The sequence below is a fragment of the Pelophylax lessonae genome (assembly GCF_965119305.1).
Source record: "Pelophylax lessonae genome assembly, chromosome: 7".
Taxonomy (NCBI): domain Eukaryota; kingdom Metazoa; phylum Chordata; class Amphibia; order Anura; family Ranidae; genus Pelophylax; species Pelophylax lessonae.
This window is the reverse complement of record NC_138774.1, coordinates 62,791,400-62,805,157: the sequence shown is the minus strand read 5'-3', so window position 1 is coordinate 62,805,157 and position 13,758 is coordinate 62,791,400. Positions and strand designations below refer to the sequence as shown.

Here is a 13,758-nt window from a genome sequence, read left to right as displayed (position 1 = left end):
GAATGAGAGATCTGATTTTTTTGATACCTTGACCAGGGATGCATCCAATTTTGGGCATTTTGGGAGGACACTTTGTTTTCGTCAAAGGCGAATCTCTTTTTCCAAGGCCTTTTGGAAAAACAATTTTTTTTCGGGGTTCCTCCACTCCTGGTCTATAAAACCCTTGATGGACTGATGGATCAGAAACAATTTGCGCCTCTCTTCTTGAAGCCCTGTATACAGCCTATCCCTGATGGAATCTGGAGGCTGCGATTTGTGGATGTCTTCTGTAATATAAATCGCCTTTAAGAGTTCTTCCATTTCCTCTGCAGGAAAAACAATGTTTGGAAATCTCCTGAGATTCGACCGAGCCCACATTGCCGTCGGAGTCTGAGCTGTCTTGATATGGGTGCTATCCATCCTCTTCCGAATCTGAGGGGCTCGGTAGTGGCTGGGGTGCAGGTTTACTGGATTTTTCCTTTAGTTTCTGGTTTTAAATCCTTGAAATGAGGTAGATGGCTGGTCTTCACCCTTCATCTCGTTAATTGCTGATTTTTTTAGGGATCTAAGCGTGGATGTAATTTCTTTTTTGAAATCGAGGAAGTCTTTTTCCAGAAGTTTCGTCTCCTCATCCACTATTTTCTTAATACACCTATTGAGTAAGTTCTCGCTGTCAGGAGGGATCTTTACTCCGCGCGTAAGGCAATACTTTTTACTACTTAGGTTTGTCCACCCAAAAACTGGCTTTTTTGCTGTGAGAAAAGACAGAGACCAGCCAGAAGCACAAAGTGAGAAGGGGGGTGGGGGGGGGGGGGGGAGAGAAGAGAGGGGGAAAGAGAGCGTGCAAGCGCACGGAATACCCAGCTCCCCGAAATAACCTCCCCCACCTCCTAGGAAGCATACATTCTCTCCTCTACTTCTCCCCCTTTTATCCCACAAACAGGAGTGTAGACCACCCTGGAAAGCCCCCCCTGCTTCCACCCCTCCTCCTTACTGTATGAGAGCTGGGGCCTGTCTCCACAGCTCTCGGTACACAGCCTTGGTGCTCCGCCATTGGACCACCTGGAGAGGAAGGAGCCGCTGCGGTATCGCCGTTCAAAATTGGTGCTTAAATCCACGAGGGCCCACCCCCGTCTGGGAGAGGCAACCACACTGATTGCGGCCGTGTTTGCCCACAATAAAGATGCCCGCCTGCCCGTCCTGGAGGATGACTGGGGAAAATTAGGTGTTTGGTAGTCCTACCACACATCCTGTCTAAAGAGTGACGACAATGCTACTGCACTATAGATACAGTACGGAGCGTGAACGTGGTCACCCTAGAACAGGGAGTGCATTACTGGCAGGATTACCAAGTGAAAATAAGCCTGAAAAAATGAAAGCTAATGCAGCCATCACATTTGAGTACTGGTAAGCTATATTTTACTTTTTTCTTCACTTTAATACACAATTCTGAAAAGCAGCTAGAATTAGAATAAAGTAATTGTACCATTTTAAAATTTAGCTGGATGTTTTGCGACTTTTATAAATGCCTCTGGCTTGCATCCATTCACAAAAAAAAAATGAATTCTGAGATTTGTAATACTTCACAGTTGAGACACATGCTCCATATACAAGCTGCAAACAATGAGTGATATTTGTTTATATATAAAAAAAAGTCACAATCTTTATTTTTATTTGTGAGACTGGACGATTTACAAGACAATGATGTGGCAAGAGAATGGGTAATAGACTGATGGTCTCAAGACTACTACTTGGACAAGAGACGGTTTTTGTTGGGGTCATGGCAGGAAGTAGCTGAATGGAGTGGCACCCTTACAAGGGTCATAAACGACAGGTGTTGGCTGTATGAATGAAGCCCAGTTTAGAGTCTAATGGGATCACACAGTCTGAGGGGTAGCGGACACTGGCACTGTTTCAGGAACCTCCAATCTAGCGAGACGGCTCTGCTCCAGAGCGATTGCTTCGGCTGAGTGTTTACACCGCTCAGAGCCACACTGGCATGTGAAGTATTTGCTCTTGATGTCCCAGAAACGGTCACCATAGTCAAAACTGAAGAAGACAGACACGTGTCGGTTAGTACCAATACAATAAATGATAGAATATACACACACATTTTGAAGTGACCCTGTCACAAAATAAAAAAAACCAGCAATAGGAGAGTATATACCTTTGTGCACACTGCCAAAACACCTTTCCATTGCTGATCACTTAAGCTCTGCTGAGACACCAACACTTCCGGGAGTGTCAGTGCTTTGTGTTTCTCCTGCTCCTTGAGGTTTGCAAGAGGAACCAGTGATAACAGCAGAAGAAAAAAAAGGGGTCGACAGTCCCAAAAATGTTGTTTCCCTAGTAAACACCAGGGGACAATTCCTCAGTATCAAAGCAGAGTACTGTGGTGTGGACAGGAGGAGAGGCAGGAATTTTCACTTTTCTTAGGTACAGGTAACATCTTTATGTTGAAATATATACCGACAACAGGATCACTTTATATAAGCTGTACAAATGACACGGTCACGTTATATATTCTGAACCGATGAAAGGGTCACATTATATAATCTATACTGATGACAGGGTCACTTTATATATTCTGTACCGATGACAGGGTCACATTATATAATCTATACTGATGACAGGGTCACTTTATATATTCTGTACTGATGACAGGATCACTTTATATTATGAAATTACAGTTGTTATTTTTAACCATTTCCAGCCCAGGCCAATTATGCCACTCCTTTGCTACATTTAAAAAATCATAATTTTTTTGCTAGAAAGTAGCTCAGAACCCCAAACATTACCGTATATAGTTTTTTGTTTTTTTTTGCTGTTGCAACTTTTTATTTCACACGGTGTTTGTGCAGCAATTTTTCAAAGACTTTTTTTTGGAAAAAACTTTCATGAATTTAAAAAGAAAAGAAAAAAACGCTAAAGTTGTCCCGATTTTTTAGTATAATGTGAAAGATGATGTTACACCGATTAAATGGATACCTAACATGTTACGCTTTAAAATTGCGCACACTTGTGGAATGGGGCCAAACTTTGGTACTTAAAAATCTCCATAGGTGACACTTTAAACATTTTGGGCTAGAATTATTGCTCTCGCTAACAGTCGTGGCGATACCTCACGTGTGGTTAAAACATTGGCAGGTGAGACATACGTATGTGTTCGCTTCTGAGTGCGAGCACGCAGGGACAGAGGCCCTTTAGAAAAAGGTTTTCCGACACTTTCCCTTTAAATTTTTTTTAACCACTTGCCGACCGCCGCATGACTATTTACGGCGGCGGTCAGCTCCGTCCAGGCAAGGTGACGTAGTTCTACGTCGCTAGCCTGTGAGCCTGCAGGGGCCGAGCGCGCGCCGCCTAAGGAGCGCTCGCACCCCCGGCTCGTTCCCTAACAAGTCCACGCGTGTGACCGGCAGCCCGATGTCCGCCAGTCACTCGCGATCTCCCCGTGGAGAGGGAGAAAGGCAGGCGGCTGATGTAAACAAAGCCGCCTGTCATTCTTCCTGATCTAACTGAAGAGATCATACGATCCTGCTATGTAGGATCGTATGTCTCTGTGGTTACATCACTAGCCACACCCCTTTACAGTAAGAAGCATGCCCCTAGGGACACACTTAACCCCTGCATCACCAATAAAGTTAACCCCTTCCCTGCCAGTGTCATTTTTACAGTAACAGTGCATATGTATAGCACTGATTACTGTAGTAATGTCACTGGTACCCCCAAAAGTGTCAAAAATGTCAGTCAAGGGTCCGATCTGTCCGCCGCAATGTCGCAGTCCCGCAAAAAAAAAAAAAAAAAAAAAAAAATGGATTTTTGTAAGATCTTACCGTAAAATCCTTTTCTCTTAAGCTCATTGACAGACGTAGTCTTCTTGATTCTCAAGAGCTGGGTTATGTTGTCTCCGCAGGAGTAGGACTAGGCAGAAAGACAAAACGTTCTGGCTCCACCTTAGGGGCAGTCCCTGAGGGTATATCCTCCCTCTCTCTGCTACAGGGAATCAGTTCTGTTTTAAAGCAGTACAGAGAATTTAACCCAACCCAACTCAATGATAGAGGGGCGGGTACTACGTCTGTCAATGAGCTTAAGAGAAAAGGATTTTACGGTAAGATCTTACAAAAATCCATTTTTCTCTATCGCTCATTGACAGACGTAGTCTTCTTGATTCTCAAGAGCTGGGACATCCAGAAGCAGTGCCACAAATGAGGGGTGGGATTGACAAAATCAAATCCAATCTAGAAGGCCCAACTGGTGCCAAACTAGAAGTTTTAAAGGCTCATTATAAACAAAGAATGAGACTAAAGAAAAATTTTCCAACGGAAAAAACCCTCGAGGTAGACCACTGGTCTCCTCAAATTGCGGCCTGCAAAACCTTGCGGCCAAACGAGGCATCAGACGATGCCATTACATCAACTTTATAATGTTTAGTAAAGGTATGCACCGACGACCAGGTAGCCGCCTTGCACACCTGGACCACTGACGCCTGATGGCGAAAGGCCCATGACGCACTAAGTGCCCGAGTGGAGTGCGCCTTAACAGGGAACGGGGGCTCCCGACCCTTAATAGAATAAGCCTGTACTACCGTCTGTCTGATCCATCTGGAAATGGTCGCGGCAGATGCAGGCAACCCCTTTTTGGGTCCATCTGGGATCACAAAAAGTGAATCCGTCTTGCGAAACGAGTCTGTCGTTTTCAAGTATACCCTGATCGCCCGGACCACATCCAAGGAGTGTAAAGCAAACTCCCGAGGATGACTGGGCTTAGGACACAGGGAAGGTAATACAATTTCTTCATTCAGATGAAATTCTGAAACCACTTTTGGTAGGAAGGATGGATTCGGACGAAGAACCACCTTATCTCTATGAACCACCAGATATGGTGAACGACAAGATAATGCGGCCAGTTCTGACACCCTGCGTGCAGAAGTAATAGCCACCAAGAAGGCCACCTTCTGGGACAACGTGGGTAGAGGAATCTCCCTAATATCTTCAAAGGGAGGTTTCTGAAGAACCGACAACACTAAATTAAGATCCCAGGGGGGTAACGGCGCGTGCACTGGCGGAGCCAGATGTCGCACCCCCTGGATGAAGTTCCGCACCAAGGAATGAGTAGCCAAAGGCTTCTGAAAGAAGATGGCTAATGCTGAGACCTGACCCTTGATAGTACTCAAGGCCAGTTTCTGCTCAACCCCTTGTTGCAGAAAAGCCAATATTCGACTAATCGAATAAGACCGAGGACGGAACCCCAAAGGCTCACACCATGCAATGTAGGACTTCCATGTGCGATGATAAATCTTTCTGGAAGTCGCTTTCCTTGCTTCAACTAGAGTAGGAATAACTGAAGCTGACAAACCTTTGTCCTTCAGCACCTGGGTCTCAATAGCCAGGCCGTTAAAGCCAGCGATCGTAAAGCAGGATGGAAGATCGGTCCCTGAGACAGTAGATCCTCCCTGAGAGGAAGTCTCCACGGGACGTCCGCCACCAGTCTGACCATGTCGGCGTACCTAAGAGGCGATATATGGATCTACAGAAGATACACTACACATAAGGTAGGATTATACCTCCTATGTCTGCTGTAATGTTACAGTCTGCTGGGTAGAGTGTTAGCTCTTAAACCAAGTCCACTTCCCACAAACACATGCTGTATTACAAGGGGACTTGTAAGTATCAGATATATACTGACCATATATGGAGGGGCCCATAATACATACTGCCTCATAACGAGGAAAAAAAGGGAACGTTTACTCACCATACCGAACCGACAGGCACCCTCTCCTCACAATACCCTCTCCACCGGGGTGGGGGTTTGTGGACCACTCCGGACGCCTCGACTCTCTGGTACCTGGCGTCCAAGCGAGACTTTTAACTCGCAAAGTCAGTCCCTTCACTGGGACTCCGTCGCGGCCGACCCAGCGCGGAGCTCTGGTCTGCACGCGCTCGTAGGCAGAAACCGGGGTGACCACTGGATCTCAACATCCAGCCCGTCGCCCGGCCCCGCATACTTACTTGAATATGTCGCGGCCGACCAAGCGCAATGCCATGGTCTGCGCGCGCTCGTAGGCCGGCTGGGGTGACCACAAGTGTCGCCCAGTCCGGCATTTTTGCTTGAAGATCTCACAGGAAAAAAACACTGGAGAAAACTACCTAAAAAATGTCTTTTTCTTAAAGAAAAAAAATCTTGCCAGGACCAAAAGATCCCAGCAAGGAACTTAGGTCCTTACTCCTGACTAGACAGAAAAAAACTGATTCCCTGTAGCAGAGAGAGGGAGGATATACCCTCAGGGACTGCCCCTAAGGTGGAGCCAGAACGTTTTTTCTTTCTGCCTAGTCCTACTCCTGCGGAGACAACATAACCCAGCTCTTGAGAATCAAGAAGACTACGTCTGTCAATGAGCGATAGAGAAAAATCGCAAATCGCTGCCATTACTCGTTAAAAAAAAAAAATAGAAAATGACAAAAATCTTTCCCTTAGTTAGCAAGCGCAATAACTTTTGCGCAAACCAATCAAAATACGCTTATTGCGATTTTTTTTTACCAAACATATGTAGCAGAAAACAAATTGCCCTAAAATGTTAAAAAAAATGATTTTTAAATTTTTTTGGGGAATTACATATAAAAAAAATTAGAAAAATATTTGTTATTTTTTCATAAAATTTACGCTCTTTTTTTGTTTATAGCGCAAAAAGTAAAAAATCGCACAGGTGATCAAATACCACCGAAAGTAAGCTCTGTGGGAAAAAAAGGACGTCAATTTCATTCGGGTACATTGTCGCACGACCGCGCAATTGTTTGTTAAAGTCACGCAGTGCCAAATCGCAAAATAGGCCCTGGTCAGGAAGGGGGTAAAATCTTCCGGGGCTTAAGTGGTTAATTTGATCACTTTTATTCCCTTGTAATAGGAATAGTGCACAACAGGTCCTTTTTACAGAGAGATCAGGGTCTGTAAGACCCTCACATCGCTCTTCTAGGCGGGAAAGCCTGAGATAAATAAAAAATAAATAAATAAAATTTAAAAAAAAAAAAAAAACCCTTTCCAGCTATAAACACAGCAGTGTTTACATTTGCTGAAGCTGGAAGGGACATCATAACGTTGCACCTGGCCTCCGAAGGTCAGAGATAGCTGGGGACCATCCGGTCTCGGTTATCTCCATGGTAAATGGCTGATTCATTCTCCGGCTTGCCGATCGCACCAGCGAGCCGGTAGAAGCCCCAGAGGGTTTTGTTGTTTTTACTTTGCAGATAATCGCTGGCAGAAGAAAAAAAAAAAAGATATCTGAATGATGCCTGCAGCTGCAGGCATCATTCAGATATCTCCACTCAAAGTCAAGGACCTCATATGACGGCCTTGGTTGGGAAGTGGTTAAATGGGCATTGTCCCCTTTTCTCTTACCCAAGCTCCTCTCCCGCTTTGATGTCCTTTCCACTGAAGAAGGCAATACGGGGAAAACGCAAGTCCTGATGGGACATGAAGACTCTTACTGGGATGAGATTGGGCTCACACAGATGGTTAATAAAACGGCTGACGTTCCCATAGTATCTGGCATCTATACAGTATACCTCTCCATCCTGAAAAAAAATAGAGACAGTTCTATTATGTTGCAGATGCTACATATTTCAGTCATCCAGTTATTTTTGTTGTAATCCACAGTTTACCCAAAAAAAAAAAAGAGAAGGACAGTGGAACCTACACTGCGGGGTGAAATGAGATATCTACATACATTACTTGTATAATGATCTGTAGTAAAGAGTCTGGCCATGAAGACACTGTCCTGCTATATACAATAAAAAACAGACAGAAGTCTTAAGCTGCTTCCTTCCCAGGCCCAGCTATAAGAACACTTGTATGCATGCAGTCTCACAAAATCTCATCGTGTGACAATATGAAACTAGCAACTCTATTCAGTCAAAGAGCAATTCCAGAAAACAATTGACACAGGCAATGCAGTCTCTATCCTCCTAGGGGCAAAGCATGTCCCTACAATGGACATTTGCAGAAAGGGGGTACAGCATCCCTTTAAATGAGAAATTGTCACTCAGGGAAGAGAGCACACATTTGTTTCCCTTTCCCAGAACTACAAACTAAGTGAAAAACAGAAAACTGCAACCAAGAGGAGTTAAAACTGTCCGCTTTTTCACCACTTGATCTCCGGAAGGTTTACTCCCTTCATGACCAGGCCATTTTTTGCGATACGGCTGTACAACACTGTGCCAAAAAGTAATTTTTTCCCCACAAATCAAGCTTTCTTGCGTTTATTTTTTGGGCTATAAACCAAAAACTGACAATTTTGAAATATATATATATATATATATATATATATATATATATATTTTTACTTTTTGCTGTAAAACACATCCAACGAAAACATTTAAAAATATCCAATTTCTTCTTAAATTTGGGCCAATATGTACATACTGCTACACGTTTTGGGGAAAAAAAAAAGCCAATAAGCGTATATTTATAGGCTTGCATGGATGTTCTAGTGTCTACAAACTATAGGATATATTTATATATACATTATATAACAAATCGTAAACTGACACTTTGGTGGAACCAGTGACACTAATACAGTGCTAAAAATATCCTGTGGTTATGAGTAAGCGATCTACAGCATCGTGAAATGCGTCAACCCGACACGTCTGTTTGAACACTGTCCGCTTTATTTCATGAGGAATAAAGGTACTTATTGATTTCATCATATACCTTGAGTGCGGTCTCTACTTGGATTTTCTTCTCCTGGATGATGGATCTGACCTGCACCGGGTTTGGAACATACACCTGAGCGGCTTTCTTTCTATGTGCTTCTAAAAATATGCACTGTCACTGTACTAATGACACTGGCTGGGAAGGGGTTAAACATCTAGGGTGATTCAAGGGGTTAACCGTGTGCCTAGCTAGTGTTTGAGTTTACTATATGTGATGCTTTCACTAGGGGAACAGATGGTTTCTAATTGGTGCTTTGCAAATACACAGAATCCATCCCTTCCCTCCGTCAGAACAGGATCCGCTTTGTTTATGATCCCCATTCTATGCAGTTTACCGTTGATTGGCAGGTGCCGGAGGACATAGAGTGCCCGACACCCGCAGATCGGCTTCTGCTGTGAATAATCACAGCAGAAGCGGCAGAATTCCCCCTGCATGGTTAAGGGCAGGATCATGTTTATATACGTTATCCAGCGCACATTTGGCGCCCTGTAGCAGTAAAACTGCTATAGGGCAGTCAGCGAGCAGTTAAGAAGATCTTCACCCTGTAAATAAATAATTAAAAAAAAAAAAAAAAAAAAACAGCAGCTACAAATACTGATGGGGGTTTAGAAGAACTTCTACTCCAACTGACTAGGCGGTCAGAGCAGAAGTGGAAGTGGGTACCTGTCAAAATCAGATACCCACTCTCCCCATGCGCCAAAAAAAAGACATTCCAAATATGGGAGATGAGGAAAAGCAGAACTTCCCCTTTTGGGTGAAGTTCCGCTGTAGGTCTTTTCCCATGCCATGAGAGAGAAGCTAGTATTAATATAGTAGAATGAATGCAAGTGAAAGCAGGGCATAAAGACATGTGTGCAAAAGGAGCGACCATTTAAACTGGCCAAGATTCAAAGACATGCGCTTGGGGAGGGTAATAAAAAGGAACATCACAGATGTATGTTATGTTCACAGAGGAGTTGCAGACCAAAGAAGGGTCATTTTACATTTTTCATTTCAAAAATAAATATTGCTTTGCAAAGATCTTTAAACATCTTATACAGAAGCAGGCACTCACCTTATTGTCCAGATCAAACAGATAGGAATCATCTTCTCGAACATCTGCTTCTGCGTCAGAGATCAACTCTCCTACATATCTGCAGCAGGAATGAGGAATCAGTTACAAGAGGAAAGGGACAAAATGCAATAAAATCCCAAGGGATCAGAGGAGAGATCCTTAGTTACCATGAGCCTGCAAAGGTCATGAAGAACACATAACATACACTATAGGGTCAAGTCTCAGCATGAGTTTGCTCCCGTGTACAAAGCAAGCTCCAAAAAAAGCATGCTCTATATTTGAGTATTTTAAAGGGATGGTTAGTTTCCTCCCCCCAAGGTTTGGGTATATCATTAGACCATATTGGTATATCTATGTCACCTTGCAGATAATTGATGCATCCGCCCCGGAGGAAGTGGAGTTAATCCACAAAATGTGTCAGGCTCATCTAGATGCACCATGTTCTCAGACAGCTAGACATATCTCATTGATTCAGTTCATACCACACTATTCTGCCTTTGAAATGACCCTATGACATGGAGGACAGTTTCTCACACCACACAATGCAATGTGTTATGAGGTTGTCATCATTTTTATGTATATATTGTTTGCAACATGCTATTGATATGTTTATTAACTCATGTATGTACTAATTAGATTATGCTATGCTACTCATTGTTTAAGAGAATAAACAACATGTTTTTTACCATTGACTAATTTTTCAGCCATGCCACACATGCCTCATTTAAAGTCCCAACCCCCCTCATTTGTATAAAAAAAAAATATGGTTAGACAAGTTTTGTGTGCGATGACTCCATACTGACGCCCAAGGTTTTGGTAAGCAATATTCAAAAAGCTCATATAGGTCTGATAGTCAGGGGTCTACAAATTTTTAGCCATATAGCATACAAGTGGAAACAGACAGGCACAATGCAGCAAGCTACAAACAATATCTCCTTTACCATGATGACCGAGACTAGACAATAAAAAGTGGAGAGGCATAGTAATATAAGGGAGTACATAGATAAAGAAAATGGAAACTAAGAAAATCACCTGCAAGAAATAACTAATAGAATATACCGTTCTCTTCACTCCCAGTCTGCAATCCAGTTTCAGAGTTTCAGGGCAGTGACAATACTTAAAGTAAAGCTAAATGGGTTCAGTATCATTGCCCTGAACAGATATGAGGCCTGGGAGTTACATAAACACACCTTTCACTAGTGGTTTCTCCTGCAGCTACTTTTCTTTGGGACAGATTCCCTTTAAGAGATAAAATTACCCTTCAGGAGAACAGTGGTAAACGTGAATCACTTACTCGCAGATGAAAGATCCTTGTGGAATGTCCTGCAGAGCTCTCACTCCCCAACCCATTTTCGCTGTACGGTATAACTGGAGCCGGACCCTGCAGGAGAGAAGCCCTGTAGCTTACTGAAGTTACAATCAATCACACAATTATAGATCCCACTAGCAAATGTAAAACACACCGCACAGGATGCACCAAAACTTTTTTGGATGCCAGATGGAGATCCCTTGGTCAGTTTTGGGATCCACACCAAGATGTGATTACAGTTTTACTCAAAGCTTTGGGTGAACCTGCAAGTTGAATCAACTACCCATACCTCCCACACATTCCTATTGGCACATCACTATGATAGGCAGTCTTACTGACCAATAGCAATGGGGGAGAGACAGTAAAGCTTTGGCACTGGTAAAAAAAAAAGGAAAATTATCTGTCAAAACAGCTTAAGATATATAGGTTGCTTACCCTTTCTTCCCAGAAGTCTTTCCTCCTACCCACTAATGGCAAAGCTAACCCTAATCTCCCTCCTCTACTCTATTCGATAAACAGAAAGGAAGCCTGTCTTGAGAAAAAGATGTGGGCTGCTACTAATAACCGCTCCTCCTGAAAATGTGGGCTGCCTTGTTTTTATGCTAATCTAATGCCTTCAAAACGTCCTGATTTACTGAAAAGTTTGCAGATCATGAGTTCGGTCATTGCTGACTTTACTTGCTGTATAATTGATCCAGGCGAGTGACTCCAAAAACTAAAATCATCCAAAAAAAAAAGGGGGGAGGGGGGAGAGGATTTTCTACTGTACCTGCTGGCTTTTATTAAAAAAAGACTAGGGGGCCATATCGCACTGATACGTTTTTCCTGCATTTTTACCTTGAAAGAAACTGTTTCCCTTTAAATCCTATGGGACTTTTCACACCACTGGTGCGGTAAAAACACAGCTCCCCATTAAAATGACTGAATATTGTAGGAAATCTGCACCGCGATTTGCATTTTTGAGTTGCATGTGCATTTTTTACAGGTGCAGGCAACCCAAAAATGCACAAGAATTGCACAGGAAACACACCAAAATTGCTTGACAAAAAGTGTGGGCAGTGTGAATTAGTCCTTACCTGTGCAAGGATCCAGTGCTGGCCTCACCTGGGCCGGTCTTTGGGTCCCAGGTGCTGGCATGACCGGCTGTGATGCACACAGCTGGCTTTCCACTGAATGGTCCCGTAGCCACATGGGACCTGTGACGTGTCCAAAGACGTTGCTGGCAGTTTGAAGTGTGGTAGGGCGTACCGGAAGAGAGTACCTACCAAAACTAGGTATCTGCCCCCCCCCTCCAAAAAAATGCCCTAAAAATGCTAGAGGACTGGGGAGAGGAGGACATAAAGCAGAACTTTAGAGTAAAATTCCACTTTAAGCCAGCATGAGGTTCAGGAAAAAAGCAACCCTAAAAATCAAGACAGAAAAAAAAAACAAAAAAAAAAAACCTCTTACTCCTAAACCCTAACCTTTGTTCTAATTCCTATCATCAACCTATCCCTCTTACACTAACCTTACTTCTACAGGTCTCTAGTGCTCTCCCCCGTGATTGGATACATCAGTTCCAGACTAGTGTTATAAATGACCCCTCCCTATACAGCTGGAGTTACCCTGTTGGCATTGTGCTTTGCATACATACTTGATGCCACTCTGCACCACTCTGTTTTTACAGGTTTGCCAGCAGGCACAGGCTTGGTTACATTCAAAAATGAGCGGAGGTTCAATCTTGTTGAATTCCTGAAGCAGACGGCCATCCTGATGATAGGAAGACAAAAGTGTGAGAAATAAAAAATGAGAAAGAACCTACATTTTTGCATACAGAACTAGAAAACATGTCTATTGTCTAAAGTATCCAGAGGCGATTTTCTAAGAAAAATATAAAAGGAAGCATTTAATTGCCAGGGGCGCCTTATTCTTTTGTACATATGTGATACATCAGGTCCACTGACTAAAGAACTGTGCCGATAGGAATCAGGGAGGAGTTAAAGTTCTCTGTTCTGGTAATTATTGACCCAGCCCTAGGAGAGGGGCTTATACCCCGCTACATACAAACCTAGAAATAATGACATAATATAATCTCTCACCTTATCATACCAGCATCGGATGCTCAGCTGTCCACACAGGCAGTTACTAGATGAACAGTCATCCTGGCAGCTGCAGTTCTGTATACAGAGGAAGAGTCAGTCAGAGGCATTGAGCATGATTGGAAAGAAGAGAAAAAAGGTGGCCATGCAATACCTGGAGGTGGGTGATATTGCGGTCAATGCTCATGGCTGATGTTTCACAGTTCTCCGATACATATTTGTAGTCATCAGGAGAAAGATCCTCATCTATGCCATTCACACAAGGAATAGGAAAATTTTCATATCCATGTGCAATATCCCTGTGTGTAAATGAAAGAAAGTGATGATATCACTATTGCTGCTGTAGTAATTACTCCACAGATCGGATTTTACTCTACCCAGTACACAGTCACGCCCCTGACGATGTAATCTCTGACGAAACGCATTGGGTGGGACTTAGACGTGTGACGTCATTGCGTATCAGGATGCAGCGGCCATCTTTCTGGTTTGAAATCAATCCAGCTTTCATGTCACTATAGCTTTTTTTTAGAATCCTGCTAAATGTGAGTGTAAGATATTATCCTTTTAATAAACTTAGATGTATTTGGAATGTACTACTCTATGAGCATTCTCCTTTTTTGGGTCCTTGGGAT

The 13,758-nt window shown here is 43.2% G+C and overlaps 1 protein-coding gene across 1 annotated transcript in view; it reads right to left on the bottom strand.

Moving 5' to 3' along the window:
- Positions 1-1,445: 1,445 nt before the first annotated feature.
- EHMT2 (euchromatic histone lysine methyltransferase 2) overlaps positions 1,446-13,758 on the bottom strand; it is a 64,972-nt gene continuing 52,659 nt past the window's right edge. The window contains exons 22-28 of the mRNA XM_082263378.1: positions 13,281-13,425; positions 13,127-13,204; positions 12,682-12,797; positions 11,034-11,120; positions 9,740-9,818; positions 7,372-7,547; positions 1,446-2,028 (exon numbers count right to left, since the gene is read on the bottom strand). Coding sequence (XP_082119504.1) covers positions 1,857-2,028; positions 7,372-7,547; positions 9,740-9,818; positions 11,034-11,120; positions 12,682-12,797; positions 13,127-13,204; positions 13,281-13,425 — 853 coding nt within the window. The 3' untranslated portion in view covers positions 1,446-1,856. The remainder of the gene's footprint in view (positions 2,029-7,371; positions 7,548-9,739; positions 9,819-11,033; positions 11,121-12,681; positions 12,798-13,126; positions 13,205-13,280; positions 13,426-13,758) is intronic.